The 27596-nt window shown below is 44.4% G+C and overlaps 1 protein-coding gene across 4 annotated transcripts in view; it reads right to left on the bottom strand.

The window, feature by feature from the left end:
- FBF1 (Fas binding factor 1) overlaps positions 1–27596 on the bottom strand; it is a 141398-nt gene that overhangs the window by 35387 nt on the left and 78415 nt on the right. For all 4 annotated transcript variants that reach the window (XM_077459368.1, XM_077459367.1, XM_077459365.1 and 1 more), the window contains 4 exons: positions 17887–18093; positions 17701–17808; positions 2992–3131; positions 2118–2236 (listed from right to left, as the gene is read on the bottom strand). In XM_077459368.1, coding sequence (XP_077315494.1) covers positions 2118–2236; positions 2992–3131; positions 17701–17808; positions 17887–18093 — 574 coding nt within the window. The remainder of the gene's footprint in view (positions 1–2117; positions 2237–2991; positions 3132–17700; positions 17809–17886; positions 18094–27596) is intronic.

Here is a 27596-nt window from a genome sequence, read left to right as displayed (position 1 = left end):
GGGGGGGTTGACAGAACAAAAAACAGGAGGCCAGAGGACTCATACTGCAGCCTGCAGTATATGCTATGCCCAAAGGCAATAACCTCATGACCTTTAATATCGATTTGATAAAATCTGATAAACGCATGAACCGAAGACCAAGTCGCGGCCTTACAGATTTGAGCCATAGAGGCCCGATGATGCACCACCCAAGAGGCACTAATTGCACGGGATGAGTGTGCTCTTAATATGAAAAAGAAGAATTTTCTTCTTTAAGCTGAAGCTTGAATAATCACTTGACAAATCCATCTAAAAAATGGTGGATCTTGACACTGCCTGTCTACATCTTGGACCCTCCGGCAGTACAAACAAAACCTGTGTTTTGCAAACCTGAGCGGTCGCCTTTAAGAAGACTCTGATCGCTCTTACTACATCAAGAGAATGTAGTGCTTTCTCTTCCCCAGATTGATGCTCTGGGGAAAAAGGAAGGAAGAATAATATCTTGGTTTAAATTAAAACCTGTTACCACCTTTTGTTAGGAATTCAGGACATAAAACCACCTAATCCTTATGAATGATGAAATATGGCTCTTACAAGACAGAGCTGTTAGTTCCAATACTCTTCTGGCAGAAGAAATGGTAAGCAGAAACGATTATCTTTCTTGTCAAAAGAACCAAGGGAATTACTCGTAAGGTTCAAACGGCTGATTCAGCAAAGCCAATAAAACCAATCTTAAATTAACATTAATCTTAATCCCAAAGGAGTTAGAGGTGCCTTGATAGGGGGAATAAACGTGTTACCCCCTGAATAAGCTACGCACCAAGAGTGGGAAGCAAGAGGCCATAGGAAAAGCCACTAAGGCCTGGATCTGGCTCTTGATAGAAGTCAAGTCCAGCTTCCTTTCAGATCCCATATACAGGAATCAGGAATCCTGCCTATTGACATACTTTGTGTGACCACACAAATCCTCCACTAGCGCCCAATTATATAGCAAAAAATTTCTGATGCAAATATGGCTCAAAGAAAAACAAACAAGATGGCCATAGGTAAAACCCGCTGGATATTTATTATTAAAAAACAAACGCCATAGGCAAGTATAAAACAGGTAAAAAAATTCTACTAATCACTATCAACCTGCGGTGATTAGTGGTGTCAGTCTGTAAAGCTATTTGAACTATTTTTAAGGTTACTTGGTTGATTTTGGGTAGGTGACACTGCCCCTGGCAACAGAAAGTGGTTTTCCCTTATTTAATATGGTGTCTTAGAACCAGCCACTCAAGATTCAGAATGAGGCTTGGTTTGTGTATATGAAGCGGTGCATCAGTACGCCGCCTGTGCCCCATGACGATGTCAAACATGCAACAAAACTTGCCGGTAGGAGCAAGGTACTGACGTCGCCGCGCGCTACATACCCGTTGTTTGTAGCACGGGTGTGTGTACTGCAGCTGACCAGCCACAATTTTACTTATTGAATTTTTTACCTGTTTTATACTTGCCTATGGCATTTGTTTTTTAATAATAAATATCCAGTGGGTTTTACCTATGGCCATCTTGTTTGTTTTCCTTTGAGCCATATTTGCATCAGAATTTTTTTGCAATATAATTGGGCGCTAGTGAAGGATTCGTGTGCCCATAGTCCCGATCAGGGGACCCCCCACAGACGTGACGATCAGATTGTTTCCGAATATCCAATTGAAGAAAAGGCCCTGGCTGGATACTAACTACAGGCATTAACTATCTGGCAGCTGGTAAGCGCACATTTCTACGGGTGGTGAAATCTATCAAGCAAAGTCACTTTGATTGTGGATTTCATCATATGTTGGAATAGTAAATACTATAAAGTTTGTACACTCTGATCACTTTTTGTTTATTTTTAGGTCACACTTTTTGGACACCAATACAGTACTATTGATCATTAATGATATTTAATATTTTTCCAAAACATTTTTTATTGTGTAGTTTATGTATGAGATTAATATTCAGTCACTGAAGTTTTTCAAGGTCACAAGAGCGCAACCTTTTTTGTTTTTATTGTATTTTGTGTGTATCCCAGCTATTTAGTTTAGTTTATTGTCCAGCACAGTTTTTTTCTTTTGCCAGAAAATAACAGTGGCCAGACATCAGAATCCCATTTATACCTGTTCCAGCAGGCGGCTCTGTTCACTCAGTCGAGTCTCCATGTTGGTGATGATCATGCGCAAACTGTTCCGTTCCTCTTCCATATCTTTTTGCTGCCTTGTCAAACGTTCCTGCAGTGCTGAATCAAAAAGCAGTGATAAAATGCATCTGTCAGCACCGGTGAAAGTATCAAAAATACTTTAGGATAGTTGCTTTTACGTTTCCAGATACAGTATTTATCTGCGTATAACACACACTTTTTTCCCCTTAAAATCAGGGGAAAATCACGGGTGCGTGTTATACGCCGATCCTCCGCGATTTTTATGCGATTTTTGAGCCCTGGGCGACTCTCAGCCGCCTTGGCCCTTCTCGCGGCTTTCGGCCACCTTCGGCCCTTATCGGCGGCCGAAAACCGCGAGAAAGGCTGCAATAATAGACAGGCTGCATGACGGACAGGCTGCATGAAGGACAGGCTGCATGAAGGACAGGCTGCATGAAGGACAGGCTGCATGACGGACAGGCTGCATGACGGACAGGCTGCATGACGGACAGGTTGCATGACGGACAGGCTGCATGACAAGGCTGCAATAATAGACAGGCTGCAATGATGGACAGGCTGCATGACAAGGCTGCAATGACGGACAGGCTGCAATGACGGACAGGCTGCATGACAAGGCTGAAAATGACACTGATAAGGCTGCATTGATGGGCATTTAAATGTAAGTTTTTTTTTTTTCTTAAATTTCCCTCCTAAAAGTTTTTTTCCTTAAAATTCCCTCCTAAACTTGGTGTGCGTGTTATACGCCGGCACGTGTTATACACCGATAAATACGGTAATTGTGAATTATTGTGTATTGTAAATGTTGGTTAGAAGATGCATGATTGGTACAATACCACGAAGCTGTCCCTCCCTCTGTCGTGCTCCTAGTTCTATTTCCTGAGAAGTGTTTATCTGGGTGTTCTCCACTCGCACAGACAGATCACTCAGCTTATGGGAAAAAGCTTCCATCTGTTCAATGACTCCATTTAATGACCTGAAAAAGACCACACAATAGTAACTATCATGAAGGTTCAACATGGAATAATAATGGAAAAATTTCATATTAAGAAAAACAAAACAAAGACAAATCAAGATCTTTATAATATAAAGTATCTCACAAAAGTGAGTACACCCCTCACGTTTTTGTAAATATTTTATTATATCCTCTTACGGGAGTGTCTTGTTACTATCTGTACTGGCCCAGCATCTCCACCCCTCCCATTACCTCCCTACATAGCATTAAATAGGATTTTTATAACAGGTTACCTGTAAAATCCTTTTCTCGGAGGGAGTAGATCACGGGACACAGCCATAGTAGTTACTATGTGGGTTTTATAGGCCACCTTTAGGTGATGGACACTGGCACACCCTAAGGCAGGGCGTTCACTCTCTATATAACCCCTCCCATTACTGGGAGTACCTCAGTTTTTGTAGCAAAGCAATATACGTGCATCAAAAGAGAGGGATTTTACAGGTAAGCGGTTATAAAAATCCTATTTTCTTTATCATACATCACAGGACACAGAGCCATAGTAGTTACTATGTGGGATGTCCCAGAGCAATGCTATCTGAGTGGAGGGAGACACAAACAAAAGTAGGGTGCAATCGGACCTGAGGACCTATACTGCTGCCTGCAGCACATTGAGCCTAAAGACGATATCCTCATGCCTTCTCACATCCACCTGATAGAATCTGGTGAATGTATGGACTGAAGATCTAGTTGCAGCCTTGCAGATTTGAGCCATGGAGGCCTGGTGATGCACTGCCCATGAAGCACCAGGTGGAGTGCACTTTGATTTGAAAAGATGAAACTTTCCTCTTCAAACCATAAGCTTGAATAATTACCTGCCGAATCCACTTAGCAATAGTAGAATTCGACGCTGCCTGTCCTTTTGTAGGACCTTCAGGCAACACAAACAAAACATCCTTTTCCAAACCTGAGCAGCCGCCTCTAAATAGATTTTGACTGCTCTCACTTTTCTTCCGTAGAACAGGGTTCCAGAAAAAAAAAAAATGAAGGCAGAACAATATCCTGGTTTAGATAAAAACCTGAAACCACCTTCGGTAAAAAAGCTAGGATGAGGACGCAATACTACTCTACCCTTGTGAATGATTAAATATGCCTCTTTACAAGAAAGAGCTGCCAATTCTGATACCCATCTTGCAGAGGAAATGGCTACCAGAAAAACTAGCTTCCTTGTCAAAAGGACCAAGGGAACATGTCGTATCAGCTCAAAAGGCTGTTTCTGTAATGCCAACAGAACTAAAATCAAGTCCCAAGGGTTCAGGGGTGTGCTAACCGCTGATTAAGCTGCTTTACCCCCTGTGTAAAGCTTCGGACCAAAGAATGCAAAGCAAGCGGACGTTGAAACAATACCGATAAGGTTGAAACCTGGCCCTTGATAGTACTGAAGGCCAGCTTCACCTCTAACCCCATTTGCAGAAAAGCAAGGATTCTACCTATGACATACTTTCTGTAGTGCCAACCCCTGGATCTACACCAGGAAACATATGCTTGCCAGACACTATAATAAATGACTCTGGAAGCTGGCTTCCTTGCATTAATCAAAGTAGATATAACTGAGCCTGAAAGCCAGCGATTCTTCAGAATGTGGGTTTCAATAGCCAAACCATTGAATTTAGCATTTGTAAGGTAGGATGGAACACTGGTCCCTGTGATAGCAGGTCTGGACCTGGTGGTAGGGACCATGGGGGCCCTACCGCCATCTTTACTATTTCTGCATAACAAGATCCTCTGGGCCACACTGGAGCTACCAGAAGCACAGACTTCTTTTCCTGCTTGATTCTGCGAAGAAGCCATGGTAGCAGCAGAATAGGAGGGAATGCATAAATCAGTATGAACTGATCCCACAGGGTCACCAACGCATCTGTCCCGCAAGCAAGTGGATCCCTTGTTCGTGACACAAATTTGTTGATCTTGTTGTTGAACCTGGACGCAAACAGATCTATGTCCGGGATCCCCCATCTTGGGCAAATAGCCAGGAAGATGTCGGGGTGAAGAGACCTTTACCCTGGGAACAACTGCTGGCCACTTAAGTAGTCTGCCTGCCAGTTCTTTACCCCTGGAATGAAGGTTGCCGATATGCATGGCACATGCTTTTCTGTCCAGGATAGGATCTGGATTACCTCTCCCTGGGCTGCACGACTTAGTGCCCCCTTGATGATTGATATAAGCTACTGCTGTGGCATTGTCGGATTGGACCCTGACAGCACAACCCTGCAACCTGAATGTCCAGGCTTTTAGGGCTAGATACGCTGCCCTAATCTCTAGAATGTTGATGGGTAAGGTCCCCTCGGTTCTGGACCATTTCCCTTGGACAGTGGTCTTTTCCAGAACTGCTCCCCAACCCGAAAGGTTAGCTTCTGTTACCACTTTACAGGTAACTGGTAAGGAGGATTTCCCTTCCCGCAGATTCTCGGGTAACAACCACCAACTCAGGCTCTGTGACGCAATATTGGCGATAAACGCATCGGAAAATCTAGTGCCTGGACTTTCTTGTTCCAGGCAGACATGATACTGTTTTGCAGCAGTCTCGAATGAAACGGAGCATAGGGAATCGCTTCAAATGAAACCTCCATCTTTCCCAACAACCGAATACAAAAGCAAATAGAAGGACCCTTCTTCGCCCTGACTACTTGAACCAGCTCCTTTATGGAGCCGATTTTTGCCTGGGATACAAATACCCTCTTCTGGGTTGTATCTATAACCAGACCCAAGTATTCTAGTCTTTTTACTGGTTTAAAAGAAGACTTCTCTAGGTTGAGGACCCAACCTAGGTATTCCAGGTACTTGACTCTGGTGACCAAGCTTTGGCCTAAGTGGGCTACCGATCAGTCTATTAAGAGCAGATAGTTTAGATAAGCTATAATCGTTATACCCTGGGCCCGTAATCTGGTCAGAGGAGGGGCCAGGACCTTTGTAAACACTCAAGGTGCAGTAGCTAGACCGAAAGGTAGAGCTACAAACTGAAAATTAAGTTTTCCCACTTCGAAACGCAGATATTTCTGATGAGCGGGGAAAATAAGTACATGCAGGTATGCATCTTTGATGTCGATTGATGCCAGAAGTTCTCCTCCTTCGAGGATGGAGACTACTGATCGGATTGATTCCATGCGAAAAAGATCAACATTTTTAGACCCTTGAGATCTAGAATGGGTCTGGCATCTCAGTTTTGCTTTTGGCATCGTGAAAAGGTTTGAATAAAACCCCAACCCCTGCTCTTCCATGGGAACCACCATGAATACTTATATTGACAAAAGTCGGTCCAATGCTTGACGGAGAGACTTTTTTCTCTGGGTCTTTGGAAACATTTGATCTGAGGAAACGCGGAGACAGGAATTCTCGGAACTCTAGTTTGTAACCTAGTGTCATTGTGGAGACCACCCATCTTGCTCTGAAAATCCTCCTACCAGACCTTTGAGAACTGTAGCAGTCTTCCCCACACTCAAAATGAGCAGGGGCGCCCCTTCATAAAGAGGCTTTAGTATTCTGTCTTGTAGGTTCCCTCCCCCAGGACTTTTGTCCCTGGAGTTGACTCTGAGTTTTACCTCTTGAACCTGATGGTGGAGGCCATCGCGGCTGCCTGAGGTCTGATGTCCCTGGCACTGAAGAAAGAGCCCGTTTAAATGAGGGACTTTAGTCCTTTTCTCAACTGGCAAAAGGGTACTTTTCCCACTTGAAATCTTTTGGATATAATTGTCCAAATCATCCCCAAACAGCCTTAGACCGTGAAAGGGAAAACCTGCCAGGAGCTTTTTGCATGGCGCTTTGGCTGACCAATTTTTCAACCATAAGATTCTATGCATATGCACCAACCCAAGCGTAAGACGAGAGGTCTGAAGGATAGAATCTCTGATTGTGTCAACTGCACAACACAAAGCAGCTTGGCTAACTCCTGGGCCTGCTGTTCAGGGAAAACCTTAAGCACCTGTTTCAAGTGGTTTCTCAAGGATTGACACACCTCAATTGCCGCCACTGCAGGTTGAGCTACTGAATCTGCCAAGGAAAAAATGTTTAACAGGAATTTCAACTTTTTATGGGTTGGATCCCTAAGCATTTTAGCGTTGTCAACAGGACAAGTCAAACTTTTATTTACAGAGGATATAGCAGCGTCAATTGCTGGTATAGCCCACATCTTTGTAAATGTTTCCTCCATAGGATAAAGTATTGAAAACGTTTCAGGAGGGAGAAAATTTTGATCTGGGTTCTCCCACTCAGAATAAATAAGCTTTTCCAGCAAAGAATGAACAGGAAAAGCATGCACAGTTCGAGGAGGCTTTGGTGAACCCGAAGAAGTGGGCTTTTCAACCGACTCATTTATGGGTAACTTAAATGTGGAGCGGACCATTTCAGTAAGAGAATGCACCAGCACTTTCTCAGCCTGTGAAGCTAAAGAGGGTCCTGCAACACTTGATTCCTCAGAAGAGGAGTCATCAGTCTCCTCCCAGTCCCCCGAGGGGGGTTTGTCTCCCCCTTCCCCCCAAGTTCCTCTGTTTGAGGGTCCTGAGTGGTAGAAGGGGACCTAATGCGTTTTCTTCCACTTTGTGAAGATGCGATTAAGGCCACTAATCGTTTCTACAATCCACTTATGGCTCAGGAAAAAACCTCCTGAGTAATATATACAGGGGCTGAAATGCCAGAAGCAGGTGCAGCCCCTAACCTTATGGCTCACTCTGACCAGCCTCCCTAGGCCTTTCAGGGGGAGATGGCGTTGCAGAGGGGGGTCCTCAGAGCCTGAGGAAGATCTCTTTTGAGCCATATTTTTTGGGGGTATTTGTACCTTCCCTTCTGCCCATAGTGGCTCAAATGCATAGGCACTACCAGAAATGCACCCACTTCTGAGCAAAATAGTTCAGAAACTGTCACTGTCATCAAGGCTCAGTCTGATGCTAAGTAAATGTGCCTGGGAACGCCTGTGTCACCCACACTCACATGCCATCCATCTGCTCTGTGTCCCTCCTTTAGCTGCGTGCATCTGCAAACAGTGCATCTTTATAGCTACGCATAGCCCGCGTTGTGGGCACTGCACCACATCGATGCTGCGCTGATACGGGTTCCGTTAAACCTTCAGGAACCAGGGCCCCTTGTTATTTGGGGGATCCACACTTCTGGGCATGTAAAGCACCCCGCCAGGAAAATATGGCTGAAAAAACCAAACACTGGATCCCGGGGTCCAGCTCTCTAAAAAGAGAAGCGTTACAGGCAGAAACGAGTTTCTTCGGATGCGAGGCCCGGGTACCATTAAATTCGGCCTGGAAAAGACACTTTGAATGGATCCGGTTGCATGGCTTGCCCCAGCAAAGATTTCTCCAGCGGAGCTCAGCACAGCACGTCTTGACCACTCGTACACACTGGTGAAAAAACTGAGGTACTCCCAGTAATGAGAGGGGTTATATAGGGAGTGAACTTCCTGTCTTAGGGTGTGCCAGTGTACATCACCCAAAGGTGGCCTATATAACCTGCATAGTAACTACTATGGCACTGTGTCCCGTGATGTACGATAAAGAAAACGTTTCACTTGAGGGCAACTCTAAGTAAGAATGCTGACAACACATCCAAGATGGCTGCACTGATGCTGCCTGGGAAGATAAGATCATTAAGATCTTTCAGGGAGATCTTGCAAGATCTCACAGGGTTGTCATACTGCACATACAGCATCTCACAAAAGTGAGCCCACCCCTTACATTTTTGTAAATATTTTACTATATCTTTTCCTGTGACAACACTGAAGAAAATAGGATTTTTTTGTACTCACTGTAAAATCCTTTTCTCTGTAGTTCACAGCTCCTTTCTTAGACCATCGGGTTGTTACGCCACCTTCAGGAGAGAACTAGGCAGAACATGTTAACATGTACAACAAAACCAGAACTTTCTAGTTCCGCCCAAGAGGCGGTCCCTTAGGTAACAACCCCCAGCCTGCATACTGCAGCCTCAGTACGTCAACAAGCAGTATAATGTAAAAAATAGGAGGGGAGGGTGCTGTGTCAGTCAGTGAACTGCAAAGAAAAGGATTTTACGGTAAGTACAAAAAATCCTATTTTCTCTTATGTTCACTGACTGACACGGCTCCTTTCTTAGACCTTCGGGACATCCCCAAGCAGTGCCAAAACAAGGGGTGGCAAAACAGCATAAAAACTTCACCCACAATGGCATGTGGGAAACAGCATAAAACTTCACCCACAAAAAACAGAGTGTGGGAACAGCATAGAACCTTTACCCACAAAACACAGAGCGCTCCTCAAATCTGGGAGTCACTATCTACAAACCGCCACAAAAACTTGCGGTAACAAATGCAACAGTGCATTTACTTAAAGGTAACTTTTTTCTGTCAAAGAAACAGAAAAAAATAATTTGTGCAATTGCAAAATTACACGCCCGCCTGCAAAACTTTGCAGCCAAAACAGGCATCAAACGATGCACTGACACCTACCTTGTAGAATTTTGTAAAGGTGTGAACAGACGACCAAGTCTCCACTTTACACACTTGGACAGATGCTTGATGTCGGAAGGCCCACGACATTCCAATTGCCATGGTGGAGTGGGCCATGACCGGAAAGGGGGGCACCTGCCCCTTCAAGGCGTAGACCTGTACTACAATCTGTCTGATCCACCTGGAAATGGTGGCCAACGAGACCACCATGCCTTTTTTCAGACCAGCTACTGAAACAAGGAGTCTGACTTCCGAAACAGAGCCATAACAGACAAATACACCCTCAGAGCCCGGACCGCTTTTAGGGAATGGAGGGCCACCTCTTTAGGATGTGTCGGTTTAGGACACAGAGATGGTAACACAATGTATTCATTGATGTGGAACGCCAAAACCACCTTCGGCAGAAAATAAGGTTGCGGACGCAACACCACCTTATCCTTGTGGATAACCAGAGAGGGCGACTTGCAAGACAAGGCCGCCAGTTCCGAAACCCTCCTGGCCGATTTAATGGCCACTAGAAAGACCACTTTCTGGGAAAGATTCAACAGGGGAATCTCTCTGATATTCTCAAACGGCGGTTTCTGAAGCGCCGATAACACCAAGTTCAGATCCCATGGGGGTAACAGTGGACGTACCGGAGGAACTACATGTCGGACCCCTTGAACAAAACTGCTCACTAGAGAGTGAGACGCCAGGGGTCATCCTTTCTCCTCACACATGGAGATGTAGGCCTTCCAGGCACGATGATATATCTTCCAAGAAGATTTCCGTGCTCTCAACATAGTTGGAATCACAGAGTCCGAAAGGCCCTGGTTCCTTAACACCTGGCTCTCAATAGCCATGCCGTTAAAATCAGCGATGGTAAAGCAGGATGGAGAATCGGACCTTGAGACAGAAGGTCCTCTCGTAACGGCAGTAGCCAGAGGGGGTCCGCCACCAGGAGCACTAGGTATGCGTACCAGGGATGCTGGGGCCAATCTGGGGCAATCAGTATCACTGGAATCCCCTCGGCCACCACTCTGCGGAACAGACGTGGTAACAGTTTTAGTGGAAGAAAGGCATAGATCAGCTGGTACTGACCCCACTGAGCCACCAGCACGTCTGCCCAAGGATCTCTTGTCCTGGACACGAATCTCTGCACCTTCTGATTGAGAGGGGGGGCCAGAAGATCCATGTCTGGAGTGCCCCATCACAGGCACAGTAGCCTGAAGACCTCTGGATGCAACACCCCTTCTCCTGGGTCCAGCATCTGGCGACTTAGGTAGTCCGCTGCCAGTTCTCCACTCCCGGAATGTAAATGGCCGATAGGGCCGGTACATGTCGCTCTGCCCACTGAAGGATGTGAGTGACCTCCCGTGCGGCGGCCAAGCGCCTTGTTCCTTCTTGATGATTGACATATGCCACCGCCGTGGCGTTGTCAGACTGGATCCTGATCGGACGCCCTCAAAGTCTTATCGAACATGTGGAGAGACATGTTCGAGCACATTGATAGCAGATCACAGGATCTTAATCTTGCACAAAAGGCAAACTTCTGCAGAAAAAAATCCACGGACCGATGGGCCTGCAGGGTTCCTAGGTCCTTCTCCTTCACTAGGCAGAAAAAAACAGAGGCTGCAGTATGCAGGCTGGGGGGTTGTTACCTAAGGGACCGCCCCTTGGGCGGAACTATAAAGTCCTGGTTTCGTTGTACGTTAACATGTTCTGCCTAGTCCTCTCCTGAAGGTGGCGTAACCATCCGATGGTCTAAGAAAGGAGCCGTGTCAGTCAATGAACGTAAGAGAAATTACATTTTGCCACAATGTAAAGTAGTGAGGGTAGAACATGCATAACAGTGTACATTTGCTGTCCCCTCAAAATAACTCAACACACAGCCTTTGATGTCTAAACCGCTGGCAACAAAAGTGAGTATACCCCTAAGTGAAAATGTCCAAATTGGGCCCAAAGTGTCAATATTTTATGTAGCCACCATTATTTTCCAGCACTGCCTTAACCCTCTTTGGCATGTAGTTCACCAGAGCTTCACAGGTTGCCACTGGAGTCCTCTTCCACTCCTCCATGATGACATCACGGAGTTGGTGGATGTTAAGAGACCTCGTACTCCTTCACCTTCCGTTTAAGGATGCCTCACAGATGCTTAATAGGGTTTAGGTCTGGAGACATGCTTGGCCAGTCCATCATCTTTACCCTCAGCTTCTTTAGCAAGGCAGCGATCGTCTTGGAGGTGTGTTTGGGGCCGTTATGTTGGAATACTGCCCTGCAGCCCAGTCTCCAAAGGGAGGGGATCATGCTCTGTTTCAGTATGTCACAGTACATGTTGACATTCATGGTTCCCTCAATGAACTGTAGTTCCCCAGTGCCAGCACTCATGCAGCCCCAGACTGACACTCACACCATCATGCGCTCCTCACCTGGTTGCCACCACACACGCTTGACACCATCTGAACCAAATAAGTTTATCTTGGTCTCAACAGACCACGGGGTTCCAGTAATCCACGTCCTTAGTCTGCTTGTCTTCAGCAAACTATTTGCAGGCTTTCTTCTGCATCATCTTTAGAAGAGGAATATTATTGTATGGTTTTGGCCACCGTGCTGCAGCTCAGTTTCACAGTCTTGGCAATCTTCTTATAGCCTAGGCCATCTTTATGTAGAACAACAATTCTTTTTTTCAGATCCTTAGAGAGTTCTTTGCCATGAGGTTCCATGTTGAACTCCCAGTGACCAGTATGAGAGAGCGAGAGCGATAAACACCAACATTTTACACACCTGCTCCCCATTCACACCTGAGACTTGTAACACCAACAAGTCACGACACCGGGGAGGGAAAATGGGCCCAATTTGGACATTTTCACTTAGGGGTGTACTCACTTTTTGTTGCCATTGGTTTAGACATTAATCACTGCGTGTTGAGTTATTTTGAGGGGACAACAAATTTACACGGTTCTATAAGCTGTACACTCACTACTTTACATTGTAGCGAAGTGTCATTTCTTCAGTGTTGTCACATAAAAAGATATATTTACAAGAATGTGAGGGGTGTACACTTTTGTCAGATAATATACATATAGACCCTGCCTCCTAACATATTAGGAAGAAAGATGGTATATAGATGGCTACCTGAAAAATCTTTACACCAAAATTTCCTTTAACAGAAGAAACTGTATAAAGCGATTGCATATGTGACCACATAAGCCAGACGTACTAATGGGCCTTTCCAAAGAAAGAAAGATTAAGTCCCTCCCACTACATCCAATACTCCCCTTGATGGCGCAGGTGTCACTGGATGTAGTGGGAGGGACTTAATATATATAAGACAGCCAGCCAGTCACGGGCTCCAGAAGCTTCTGATGACGCCCAGTGGGAGGGGCAAAATGTGTCAAGCTAAGGAGACCTGGTGGCCATTGTTTGCACGCCAAGGTGGCATTTCTCTGCACGTTTAAAAGTTTTTTAATGTAAGTGTAATATCTTTGGATTTTATGAACAAACCTTGCATCATTACACTATATACATCCTTATGGGTGCCTGATCAGTGAGTAAGATGGGCAGGATCCAGGATGTCCATATGTTTTAATTATACCGGTGGAAGATAGGAGTTATCCCTATGTGGTGTCAATACAAACCAGCTATCACTGATGGGAGATGCTGATCTGGAGATAATAACAAGCGCATTTACTGCCTTTTTCTGGCGAGTGGGGACCCAGGAGGGAAGCACGAATAGTCACTTGAAAACAAATCACCACAACTGTTTACAAGCTCAGCTTACCACATTGGATGGACTTTATATGATTGCACTTTGTATTGGCACTGAGCACTTTATATTGTGTTGTTAGGTTATATCATGATAATGCATATGTTGATATAGGTTCATTCAATATTGTGTTGGTTTGAGTTTAAGGAGCACTGCTGAGTTTAATTTCATTATTTTGCATTTATTGGGGTCTTTCACCTTTCACTTTAGCAGCAGCCCTATCATATTAGCACATATATATTTTTTAAATTCCTATTTCCATAGCGTGGGTTCTTTCCTTTCATTTTTTTTATTGTAGCAAGTTTGCAAGTAGATTACTCCTTATTAACCCTTTAAACTGTGTACTTACCTTATCGGCACCAAAACCTACATTTTAAAATGCCAAGATTTCGGCACCAAAAACTAATTGTTTGCTCTAATGTGGATTAAAGAAATTTTATTTTTTCTTCATACTTGCATCCTTTTCTTTGAGTAGATCATGGGACACAGAGTTAGGCTAATATTCATTACCTGCTGGGTTATACTCCATCTCCAGGTGAATGAACACTGGTAAACCAAAGCCCTTTAGACAGGAAGTGATCTCCTATATAACCCCTTCCACACAGGAAGCACTTCAATTTTGTAGCAAGCACTGAATCCTCAAAAAAGAGGGGAGGGATCTCTGTGTCCCATGATGTACTCAAAGAAAAGGATGCAAGTATGAAGAAAAATACTATTTTCTTTTTAATACATCATGGGACACAGTCAGGCTAATATTGATTACCTGCTGGGACATCCCAGAGCAATAGACTTGAGGGGATGGGGACATCCTGCCAAACAATAGCCATCAGAACTTATACGACAGCCCGCAGTACACTGCGGCTGAAAGCCGAATCCTCAGCTGCTCAAACATCCACTTGATAACATTTTGTGAACGTATGCATATGCATACGTATTTGTGAACTGAACACCAGGTAGCAGCCTTACAAATATGAGCAATGGATACCTGATGGCGAAAAGCCCAGGGGGTTCCTACACCCCTGGTAGAATGAGCTCTCATCCTAAAAGGGAAGAACTTTATGTTTCAGACCATAGGCACTTCATGATCAATTGACGGACCCAATTGGCAATGGAAGCCTTGGAAGCTACCTGCCCCTTCTTGGGTCCTTTTGGTAAAACTAAAAAGGAGTCTGATCCTCGGATGTCTGCAGATCTAGACAAATAAACCTTGACTGCCCGGACAACATCCAATTAATGCAGTTGTCTCTCTTCCGCCGAGCAAGGCAGAGAGAAAAAAAGAAGGCAAAATGTCCTGATTTAAATGAAAGGCTGACACCACTTTTGGCAAGAAAGGATGGAACAGGCCATAACAGAACCCTGTCATGGTGAAGGATCAAGTACAGTTGTAGCCAAGGTGATAGCCATCAGGAAGGCTAGCTTGCATGAAATGAATTTCCTTGATAGGTTCAAATGGTTGTTTCTGTAACACAGACAGCACCAAGTTCAAGTCCCAAGGACACATAGGTGACCTAATGGGGGGAAGCAAGCAAGTTGCCCCTCCATAAAGGTTTGGACCATTTTGTGGCTTCACACCAAGCAATATAAAAGTCTTCCAGACCTTATGATAGATATTCCTAGTGACAGCTTTCCTAGCATTCATTAGGGTAGATACCACTGGTCCCGAGATGCCACGGTCCTTTAACACCCTGGCTTCAATAGCCATGCCGTCAAATTTAGAGACTGTAAATTGGGGTGGAATATAGGACCTTGAGACAATAGATCGGGGCAACGTGGAAGCGTCCATGGCCCATCTATTGCCAGTCTCACAATCTCCCAGGGCCTTCTGGGCCAGACTGGTGCCACCAGAATGACTGGAACCCCCTTTCCTCGAATCCTGGGCAACAAATGTGGAAGGAGAGGGATCAGAGGGAAAGCATAAACCAGGGAGTACTGGCTCCATGGAACTACCAGAGCATCTGTTCCGATTGCCAGAGCAGCTCTTGTTCAGGGCACAAACTGCTGTAGCTTGTTGAACCTGGATGCAGTAGGTTGATCTCTGGCCAACGTTGCCAAATTTCCTGGAAAACACCTGGGTGTAGGGAAAATTCCTCCAGGCAGATCTGCTGGTGGCTGAGATAATCTGCTTTCCAGTTCTCTACTCCCGGAATATGGACTGCCGATAGAATTGGCACATGTCCCTCTGCCCAGGCTAGCATGTGGTTCACCTCCTTCAGAGCAGAACTACTCCTGGTACCGCCTTGGTGGTTTATATAGGCCGCTGCAGTGGCATTGTTAGACTGAACCTTGATAGGGCAGTCTTGAAGCTTCACCGTCCATGACCGTAGAGCCAGTCATACTGCCCATAATTCTAGGCCGTTGATGGGCAGGATCTGTTCTGTCCTTCACCATTTCCCTTGAGCTGTGAGCCTCTCTAGGGTTCCTCCCCAGCCTGAGAGACAGGAATCTGTAGTCAGTACTCTCCAAATTACCGGGAGGAAGGATCTTCACTTTTGCAGGTTCTGATCCTGGAACCACGAGTTTAGGCTTATGCGTGCCCGAGGAGATAAGAACAATGGATAATTAGGGATTGTCCTCTCCTGTTCCAAGCCAACAAGATGTCTCGTTGTCTTGTTGTAGAGGCCTAGAATAGAACTGGGCATAGGGTACTGCCTCAAAGGAGGATACCATCCTCCCTAGAAGACGCATACAGACCCCAATGGAGGGTTGTCTGGGGCCCTTTATCTGACGCACCTGATTCTTCAGGGCACAGATCCTTGCGGGTGGCAAGAGTACTCTTGGACCGTATCTAGGATCAGGCCTAAATACTTTCGACCTTGAGCTGGTTTCAAGGCTGACTTTTCAGTATTTCTGATCCAGCCTAAGGTTTTCAAATACCACACTGTGCATGTTATGCTCTGTTCTAGAGCCTGTAATGAGTGATCTCTGAGCAGGTCATCCAAATACCCAAGCACCAGGATCCCTTGGGCCCTTAAAAGATGCAGTACTGGTACTAGGACCTTTGTGAACACCCGGGGAGCTGTAGCAAAGGGGTCTCAGTCACCTCTGCAAGAGGCAACTTAAAGGCAGCATGAACCATTTCGGTCAGAGTGAGGATGTAAAGCCTCTGCGACTGAGAGGCAGACATCATCTGGATAGCTTTTTGTCTAGACTGCTGGGAAGCAGAATCATCTGCCAGGCCCTCCACAGAATCCTGAGCTTTTAGCTCTTCCCCATTCTCAGCCCATTCCTGCTCCAAACTAGGAGGCTCCAGGGAGGGGGATCCGTCACGCTTCTTGCCACTGTGCGAGATGGAGGCAATCCTGTCAGCAATCCTGTGCTCTAACCCAGCTAGGGCCGAGGACAGTTTATCCTTGGTGTTAAAGTGTGAAGCAACAGCATTGACTATAGGCACAATACCAGAGAGGTGCAGCTGCTCAGATTGTCCGTAAGTCTCTGGTCCTTCAGGAGATACAACACTAGGGATACGACTAGGTTCATCAGGAACTACTGACGATATAGGTGTGCCCTTCACTGTAGTGTTAGTCCCACTCTTTTTTGAAGACATTTACTAGCCACAAAAAGAGTACTTGGGTGTAGTATTAAAACACCTCAGAAGGGAGACCCTTTAATAGTTCTCAACAAGCCCCTATGCAACAATCCTGCTAAGCACCTTAGCCTGCCAAGCAACACTTGGTGACTCCCTTGGACCTGTAGAGCACCCTGCGGGAATGCCTTAGTGCTGTAGTGTCCAGGATCCCACTTCTCAGGGTCCAGCGCCTGGAGGCTGCATTACAGGCAAAACCTTGCAGGATCTTGAGTCTTCTTTGTAAGGCTCGGGTACCATTTATCTAAGCATATAAAGCCTGTGTCAAATGGATCAGATCGGTCAATCCCTTGATTCATTTAAGAACCGTTTGTGGGACTAGAGACCTGGAGCTCAGAGAGCTCAAACAAACCGTGCCATCCACCTTGCAGACACTGGTAAAAAACTGTAGTGCTTCCTGTATGGGAGGGGTTATATAGGGGATCACTTCCTGTCTAAAGACCTTTGGTCTACCAGTGTCCATTCACCTGGAGATGGAGTATAACCCAGCAGGTAAAGAATATTATCCTAACTCTGTGTCCCATGATGTATGAAAAAGAAAAAAAAAATTATTGCACCAGCTAAAGCAGAATGGTCATGCTTTTTCACTTTAAAACATTTTCACATTGACACGTTAATCACACTGTTTGTGTACAGTAGATGGCCTTGTTAGAGAGCCCAACCAGTCTTTTCATATTGGGATCCAGAAAAGACTGGCTCCATCCCTTATCTGAAGAACACAACTAATATCATAAGTGAAAATTTATTTCTGCACATAAATTATTAAGCAGTAGAACTAGATAACCTCGTTTGTGATGAAGCACTGGTCACTGCATCAATTTCCTGATCTTTCAGCCTCTTTAGTCGCTGCAGCTGTTCCTCGTGGTCTCGGCACATTTCCTGGACAGACAACCTGCAGGAAGGTGGACACATAAAATAATGGGGATAATTGTCATATTAGCTAGGATAAAGATAATCCCAATCTACTCACCTCTGCAGCTCCCTAATACGTTCTATCTCCTTGTCCTTTTCCTGCTGGAACTCTGTCAGCTTACGCTGATATTGGGCTAAGAGTTCCGCTTTATCATTTTCTGCGCTCTGGCAGCGGGCAAGGTATTGTGAGGAAAGCTCCTGGTTCTCTTTTTGCAGGCGTTCCTCCCTTTGGCTGGCAGAATCCTCCACCAGCTTCAAGCGATTTCTGTGAATATATGGTGCAAAAAAGCAGCAATGTAAGAAAATTATCTGAACACAGAAATATTAATGGTCAACTCTACCCAGTCATTGAGGGGGCTATTAACAATGACAATATCACCATCTGTGCTCCAATGGTACTGCTGAGTTTACTTCACACTATGCCATGAGTTAAAGTATCCATCGCACTACTTACAGGCTCGTCTACACTTTGTGTAGGACACTGTAGTGAACTGGTGGATGGCACCATCATACAATCATAAGAAAATAAGGATCTTTTCCCAATCACGCCTTGGTATAGTGATAGACTTGCCCTTTATTCAGATAAAGTAACGGGCATCACAGACTAATGTTTTTGGGACAGATAATACTATGCAATAGAAGGAGAGGATGGTTACATGCCATTGACAGGTTTCCATCTCCATTTTGTATTGCATTCTTTAAAATAGGGATGCTCTTGAATCAGACTCCTGTGCTTTACAACAGTGCCTTTTTAGCAGCAGTATGGATGGGGTAAGGTCAAACAGCTGCTTTATAAATGGGTTTTACAAAAGTTAGTTGAGTTCCCGTCAGGATCCATTGCTTAGATTTCCCCAAGCTGTCGGTGTCTTCCCCGTATTAACAATGACATAAGAAAGTTGGTATTCGTATTTGTAGTCTTCACTTAATCATTCCACATTAGAGATAATTTATCAGTTTGGTGGAAATATCTGATAAACAATTTAAATCTGCAAAAAAAGTCAGACAACTATATATGATTGAATCTACCATTCAGTTTGCCTTTAAAAGTATTTAGATTCAAGTGTTTTTTTTTTCAATTTTTCATTCCCTTTTATTTCCCTTCCTCAGTCTGACTCTTTCCCCTAAATTACCTGCTTATCATTCATCTTATTTTTTACCGTTCTGTGCATTATACAGATATTATGTATAATCAAACTATTGTTTTCCAATATGACTGACATGGTCTTTAACACTGTTTTTTCTGTAGGTGTACAAGTTTCTGTACTGTTTAAAAAAAAAAAGGCAATAAAAATTATTTGACACAAAAAAAAAAAAAAAAAGAAGTACTAAGACTCAATCATTTGTTATAATTTAATGTCTTTATTCCTTTTGGAAAAAGCTTTTTTAAACAGATGTCACTCTGAACAGCACTGTAGACAGAAAATTAAAACCCCAATAAGAGCGAAGACATTTTGCACAGTTTGGCCCCTTCCATACGGGCGTTCCGTCTGTCTGTTTTTCATCCGTCCGTTGACAGATGAAAAAATGGACAACAATGCATTCCTCTGGGCAAATTAATATAAACAGATTATCATCTTTTTACATATGCATCTGTTCAAGTCTGCTTTTCTTTTCTTTTATTCATTTAAATAGAACAAATCTCTATTTTTGTTTTGTTAAAAAAAAAAATGGAAGTGGAGCTAAATAAGTTCATTTTTGCATTGTTAGGTGCGGGCACCCATCAGTCTAGGTTCACACTTGTGCGATGACAGACATTGCATGTGATTCACACTACATTGCTGTGCAGATCACATGCAATGTCTGTGTAATGCAAATTCAGCCATACAAACTGCATTACTGAAATGGCATCGCATTTGCACCAAAATAATGCAGGACTGTTTTTTTGGGTCCGCACTGGAATCGGATCCAATTCCTGCACCATTTGACAGTTTGCACTGCGATCTGCGGACTGATCTGGGGATGTTATTAACTTTACATTGACACAACCAGCGGTTTGCAGAGGGCAGTGTAAACCAGTGTACAATTCACGTGCGATGCAGGAATTGGCACTGAATCGCACCTGTGTGAGCTCAGCCTAAGCTTTCTAACAACCAGTGACTCATCCCTGCTTGTTTTGTAATCAAACGAGGTGGCATAAAACAAAACAAAAAAGAATGGCATGAGGTTCACCCCCAAAATCCATACCCTTATCCGTGCATGCAGCCCAGCAGGCCTGGAAAGTAAGTGGGGGTGTGAGGTTTTATTTATTTTTTATTATGGCTAGGATACATAAAAATGTAAAAACATAAATTTTTAAATCTAGTTAGGTTACGCTGAACTCCAGGTAGATATAAAAGACACAAATGAACACAGCTCTGTATTCTTAAAGTTTTCTGTAAAGTTATTGATCATTGCAAATCTTATACATCCTCTAAAAATGCCTGTAGATTAACATTAAAAAAAGTTTAGTGACGATCACAACTGCTAAGATCTCTCTTCTCTCCCTAGTTCTGAGGCAGGGTCTCTAAATGGTGCTTATCAAATTAATCATTGACAGTGGTATGCCAAACAGGAGCTGCTGTCAATCTAAAACAATTGCCAGACAGCTAGGTGCACACAGGCCGAAATGGTCAGTTTGGCAGGAGCCAGACAATTTTCAGTCTGTGTGTACAGCTCCTCATGTGTTCTGGTGGGGAAAGGGGGGGCAGTCCCACTGTCAGAACACAACAGCCGCACTAACGTCAAATGTGTATTTACAGCGATCTAAGGTTTTGTTTTGTTCAGCCAGCTGGGTTAAATGAAAAAAAAACTTCCTGTGTGTACCCAGCATAAGTTAGTGAACAGCCTCATTCATTGTACAGGATACCTTACCAAGGCACAGAGCCCTGTACAATAAATAAAGGAGTACATGGGCTGCATGACAATGAAAAAGCAGAAAGTATCCAGTTGATGTCATTCCGATCCAGGAAGAGGTGGTCGTTTGAGGTGACATTTCTATTATTTTGCACATAGGAATGAAATGACTTGCAGGGAGAACATCAGTTAAGCATAATAGGATTTTCTCTATAGCTTACCTGTAAAATCTTTTTCTTGGAGTACATCACGGGACACAGAGCAGCCATAGTAATTACTATCTGGGTTATACACCACCTATAGGTGAATAGACACTGGCACATCTATAAGACAGGAAGTCTTCCTCTATATAACCCCTCCCATACAGGAAGTACCTAATTTTTGTAGCAAAGCAATGATGAATATCCCAGTAAAGAGGGGAGGGACCTCTGTGTCCTGTGGTATACTCCAAGAAAAGGATTTTACAGGTAAGCTGTAGAAAAAAATCCTATTTTCTTTATCGTACATCACGGGACACAGAGCAGCCATAGTAATTACTATCTGGGACATCCCAAAGCAATGCCCCTGAGGGGAGGGAGACGCATACAAAGCAGGCCACCATAAGGCATGAGCATCTAGACTGCTGCCTGCAACACAATGTGCCCAAACGCAGCATCCTCCTGTCGCCTTACATCCATCTGATAAAACTTAGCAAATGTATGTTAATGATGACCAAGTTGCAGCCTTGCAAATCTGAGCCGGGCTTGATGACGCACTGCCCATGAGGCACTTACTCCTCTGGTAGGGTGCTTGCTTACTCAAAAGGGTGGAACTCTCCTTTTCAACCCATAAACCTGAATTATAACCTGGCAAATCCACTGTGAAATAGTCGATTTTGATGATGCCTGCAATTTCCTGGGCCCTCCTGGAAGCACAAAGTCTGTCTTCCGCATCTGGGCTGTCATTTTCAGATAGACTCTGACAGCTCTCACCACATCGAGAGAATGCAAAAATTTCTCCTCCACAGAACAAGGTTCTGGGAAAAAAGGAAGGTAGAGTGATATCTTGGTTCAGGTGAAAGCTGGATACCACCTTAGGCAGAAAAGCCGGATGAGGATGCAACACCACCTTGTCCTGATGAATAATTAAATATGGCTCCTTACAAGAAAATGCTGCCAACTCTGACACTCTCCGTGCCAAGGTCACTGTGACCAGAAAAAACTATTTCCTTGTCAAAAGGATTAGAGGACTATGCCGAATAGGCTCAAAGGGCTGTCTTTGCAAAACCGTCAAGACTAGATTTAATAAATCCCAGGAACACAAGGGTGGCTTAACTGATGGTGTTATACGAACTACCCCTTATATAAAGGCCCAGACCAAGTAATGCAAAACAATTGGTCTTTGAAAAAATACAGATAAGGCAGAGATCTGACCCTTGATTGTGCTCAAGGCCAGCTTCATTTCTACCCCCAACTGTAAGCAAGCAAGAATTCTACCTATGACATACTTTCGGGGATACCATTCTTTGGTCTCACACCAAGAAATATAGGACTTCCAAATTCTATAATAAATGGCCCTGGAAGCTGGTTTACTCGCATCTATCAAGGTAGTCAGAACTGAACCAGAAACCCCTCAACCCTTTAAAATCTGGGCCTCAATAGCCTAACTATTAAATTTAGCGACTGTAAGGCAGCATGGAATACTGGTCCTTGAGAAAGCAAGTCTGGACGGAGTGGAAAGGACCATGGTTTTCCCACCGCAAATTTTACAATTTCTGCATATCAGGACCTTCTGGGCCACGCTGGGGCTACCAATATTACTGGCTTCCTTTCCTCCCTCATCCTGCGCAAAAGTCGTGGTAGAAGCTGAACTGGAGGGAATGCATAAATCAGCAAAAACTGGTCCCACAGAATCCCTAATGCATCTGTTCCGAATGCGAGCGGATCCCTTGTTCTTGACACAAACCTGTCCAACTTCTTGTTGAACCTGGACACCAATAGATCTATGTCCGGGGTCCCCAAGGTTTGGCAAATTGTTGAAAAAAACCTGGACCAGGGACCATTCTCCCTTGAATTATTGCTGGTGGCTCAAGAAGTCTACTTGCCAATTCTCCACTCCTGGAATGAAGACTGCTGACAGAAACGGTACATGTTTCTCTGCCCATGTTAGCATATGGTCCGCCTCTTTCTGGGTCTGACCTCTGGTACCCCCTTGGCGGTTGATGCAAGCCACAGAGCTGTGGCATTGTTGGATTAGATCCTGATGGGAAAACCCCACAACCTGATGGTCCACGATACTAGAGCCAGGCAAGCTGCCCATATCTCTAGGATATGGATAGGCATTGTTTTCTCGATTCCTGACCACCTGCCCTGGACAGTGGATTCCTCCAGAAACACTCCCCAGCCCAAGAGCCTGGCATCCCTTGTCCCCACCATCCAAGCGACTGGCAGAAATGCACACCCTTGGGGATAGATACAGCTGATAAATCTAAAGCTTGGATCTTTTTGTTCCAAGAGGACAGACTGCGGTTTTGCAATGGTCTTAAGTGGAATTGGGTGTAGGAAATTGCTTTGAAGAAAGCTACCATCTTCCCTAGTAACCTCATACAAAGGCGAATTGAAGGTCCCTTCTTTCCCTTGACCACCCGGACAAGATCCCTTATGGCACATACTTTCGTCCAAGGCAAAAACACCTTTTCTTGGATTGTGTCTATAATAAGACCCAAGTATTACAGTCTCTGCACTGGCCATAAAGCTGACTTCTCCAGGTTGAGAACCCAACCCAGGCGTTCCAAATACTGAACCGTGCTGGACACATTTTGTTCTAGTCCTGCAGCCGACTGATCTACTAATAATAGATAGATCGTCTAGGTAAGCCATTATTGATATACCCTGGACTCTTAGTCTTACTAATATATGAGCCAGAATTGCCAAAGGGCAAGGCTACGAACTGAAAATGTCCTTGAATCATAGAAACTTCTGGTGAAAGGTAAATTGGCACATGCAGATATGCATCCTTGATGTCTATTGATGCTAGAAATTCTCCTCCCCTCAGAGTGGATACGACTGACCAGAATGACTCCATCCGAAAAGAGCGTATGTTTAGGAATTGATTCAGACTTTTGAGATCCAGATTGGGTCTCACATCACCATTTGGTTTTGGCACGTGAAAAATTTTGAATAGAAACCCATGAACTGCTCTTCTGTCTGTACTTCTATAATTACACCTTGTGACCTCAGTCCATGCCTGCAATAAAGATCTTCTCTTTAGCAGGTCCTTAGAAATCAAGATGGTGCAAATTCCTGAAACTCTAGTTTGTAGCCTAGGGATACTGTGGAATTGACCTGTCCTGAATGCCCTTTCCCCAGGCTTCTGAAAACTGCAGAAGCCTTTCCCCCTTCGAATGAGTGGGGGCACTCCTTCATGAGGAGGCCTTAGGACCATGTTTGGCAGGACTCTGAACCCAGGGTTTTTTCTGGCCCTGTCCTTGCGTTTGAGGCTTACCTCTTGAACCGGACGGAGGAGGTGTTGAAACTGCCTGGAGGGTGCGGCCCCCAGAGCTGGGGAACTGGAACGTTTAAATGAAGGATGCCTACTCCTTCTAACAGGTAAAAGCACACTCTTACCGCCTGAATTTTTTGGATATCATTATCCAAAATGGTCTCCGAACAAGCATTAGCCATGAAAGGGAAAACCTGCCAAATAGCTTCTTGCAAAGCAATTCCGCTGACCAATTCTTTAACCAAAGAATTTTGCACATATGCACAAGCAAGAGAGCAAAGCATGACACTTGCTAAATAGAATCTTTAAGTGCATCGATTGCGAAGCGAGCAGGTTCCCCTTGAGCAGGAACACTTATTGACTCTCTTAAACTGGTCCTACAAGGACTGACAGATTCCTATAGCCGATCTTGCAGGTTGTGCTGCTGAACCAGCTATAGAAAAGGAGGCTCTAAGTAAAGATTCCAGCTTTTTATCCGCTGGATCCTTAAAAACCTGGGTATTGTCGACAGGACAGGTTAAGCTGCTATTGACAGAAGAAATAGCAGCATCCACTGCTGGAAAACTACATTTTTTGTGAATTTCTCATCCATGGGGTACAAAACTGAAAATCTTCTAGGAGGGATAATCCGATTAATCCCAATCTGCATATACTAACTGTTCCAGTAGTGGGTGCAGAGGGACAGCATATGAACGCTGTGGAGGTCGCAAAGACCTTGAAGAGCAAAAGGAGGCTCTGGCCAGTTCTACTGGGGGCAATTTAAATGCAGAACGGATCAAGTCTGTAAGGGATTGCACTAACAATCTTTGGGACTGAGAGGCCTCTATATCCTCTGCCCATTCCTGTTCCACTGCTGGAAGGTCAGGAGTAGGAGGAGGAGATCTTTTGTGTTTTTTCCCAGTTTGGGAGACAGATGCGATCATAGCTGCTAATGCAGATGCAAAATCGTCCTTAGTGACGTATGTAGAGGCTGAAGCATTGGAAGTAGCCACTACGCCCAACAGCCGTAATGGCTCAGATCGGCCGGAAGCACTGGAGCGTGACTAGGTTTCTCCGACCATGACACCCTTGCGCCCCTTCCTGCTGTATTACCCTGACTCTTCTTTCGGGAAGACATTGCCTTAGGCAAACAAACCAGAGGCACTTGCAACCTGTGTGCCCAAACTACTGCTGAGCTGTAGTCCAGCTATAATGCCCCTATCACCGCTCAGCTTAATGACCAGTAGCCGTGCCTTTTAAATGCCTGTATCCAAACCTCACAGTATTTACGTGCCCCACCAGCAGGAGCCTGCTCTGTGTTCATCCACCAGCCACCAGACCCTTAGTCAAGTAAAACTTTACAACCATTGGGCTTTGCCTGCACCATGTGCTATGTGCTTGCTCGTTCTCCACGTGCACGCCAGCCACGTTTTAGGCCATGCCTCCTCAGTAACCCTCATCAGGGGCTTAATTCCGTGTGTGGATGAGGCAACTGTTCCTAGAAGGAATTGCTGGCGGTACGGGGCAGTAGAGGAGCACACTGGGATGGACACTGCGGCTGCTGCTTGCCTAATGGTTTTGCCATCACTGACAATTGGGAACTGTAGGGGAGCCTCTTGCAAAAGCAAGTCTGACAAGCAAGCATTCCTGAAATTATTGAAAACTCTTGTCTTTTCCTGTACGGCTGTCCAGATCTTCTTCCTGTTTTTGATCAAGATGGATGGTACCCAAGCCTCAAGGAAGAAGTAGTAAAAGCGGTTTTGCCTGTAATGTGCCTCTTTTGGGGCGCTGGACCCTGGGAGCCGGACCCTTGGGGGTTCTATTAAAAAAAAAAAAAAAAAAACACACTTACCATTTCCGCCGCAGGATACTGCTGGAATACACAGCTAGATCCAATCTTCACCCACCGTGATGGGTGAAGATTGGATCTAGTTGTGTATTCCAGCAGTATCCTGCGGCGGAAATGGTAAGTGTGTTTTTTTTTTTTTTTAAAGAACCCCCTAAAAAGGAACACATATGGTTCAATTAAGGGTTCTTTTTTGGCAGTAGCCGCGTGTCTTGCCTGTGTATCACCAATAGAGGGTGGTGATGTGTTATGTGCATACCTAGTATTTTCTGTCATTTCAGGAATGCTTGCTTGTCAGACTTGCTTTTGCAAGAGGCTCCTCTACAGTTCCCCATTGTCAGTGATGGCAAAACCAAGAGCCTGTCTGTTCCTGCTGTGGCTTGTATTGTTGTTCACAAGAATTTTTGAATAAAAGGCAAAAAACGTTTTTTGAGTGCGGCTGTCCAGATCTTCTTCCTGTTTTTGATTGCTTTATGCATTGCCGGCACCTGGGCTTCCAAGCTGGAGGAGAAGGTTTTCTACTGTCGCTTGACCTACCTGGAGTGGTGATATCTCTCTCTCTACCATCCATCTTGGCATTTTTTTGCCACCTTGAATGGATCTGAATGCATAGTTCCTTGATCCTAGCAAGACACTAATCATAATATAGAGCACTACTCCAGCGAGACCATCACCTTGAAGACACTGGAAAAAAAAAACTGATGTACTTCCTGTATGGGAGGGGTTATATAGAGGGGGACTTCCTGTCTTTTAGGTGTGCCAGTGTCCATTCACCTTTAGGTGGCATATAACCCAGATAGTAATTACTATGGCTGCTCTGTGTCCCGTGATGTACGATAAAGAAAATTAGGTTTACAAACTCTTTAACCACTTGACCTATGGAAGATTTACCCCACCCTTCATGACCAGGCCATTTTTTGCCATACGGAACTGTGTTATTTTAACTGAAAATTGGTCGGTCGTGGGACACTGTACCAAATAAAATGTATGGAATGTTTTCCCCACAAATAGAGCTTTCTTTTGGTAGTATTTGAGCATCACTGCATTTTTTATTTTTTGCCCTATAAAACAAAAAATTGGCAACAATTGTGAAAAAAAAAACTATTTTTTACTTTCTGCTATAAAACACATCCAATAAAATAAAATAAATTTCTTCATAGATTGAAGCCAATATGTACTCTGCTACATGTTTTGGTAAAAAAAAAAATCAATAAAAAAAAATAAATCACAACAAGCGTATATTGATTGGTTTATGGGAATGTTATAACGGCTACAGACTATGGGATATATATATATATATATATATATATATATATATATATATATATATATATATATATATATATATATATATATGCACTGTCACTGTACTGACATTGGCTGGGAAGGGTTTATCTAGGGCAATCAAGTGGTTAATTGTATGCCCAGCCAGTGTTTGCATGTTAACTGTGTGCTGTTTTTACTAGGGGATGTAATGGATTCTAATCCCTGCTTTGCAGGAACACAGAATCCATTTATTCCCACCTATCAGAACTGAGATATGCCTCGTTTGTTCTCAGTTCTCTGTGTATTGCCGAAGATCGGCGGATGCCGGAGGACATTGAGTGTCCCGCACCTACATATCGGCGCAA

The sequence above is a fragment of the Lithobates pipiens genome, unplaced genomic scaffold (assembly GCF_037356315.1).
Source record: "Lithobates pipiens isolate NorthernLeopardFrog02 unplaced genomic scaffold, aLitPip1_a1.2 Scaffold_28, whole genome shotgun sequence".
NCBI classification, from domain to species: Eukaryota; Metazoa; Chordata; class Amphibia; order Anura; family Ranidae; genus Lithobates; species Lithobates pipiens.
Note: the sequence above shows the minus strand (reverse complement) of the source record. Positions and strands in the feature narration are given on the sequence as shown.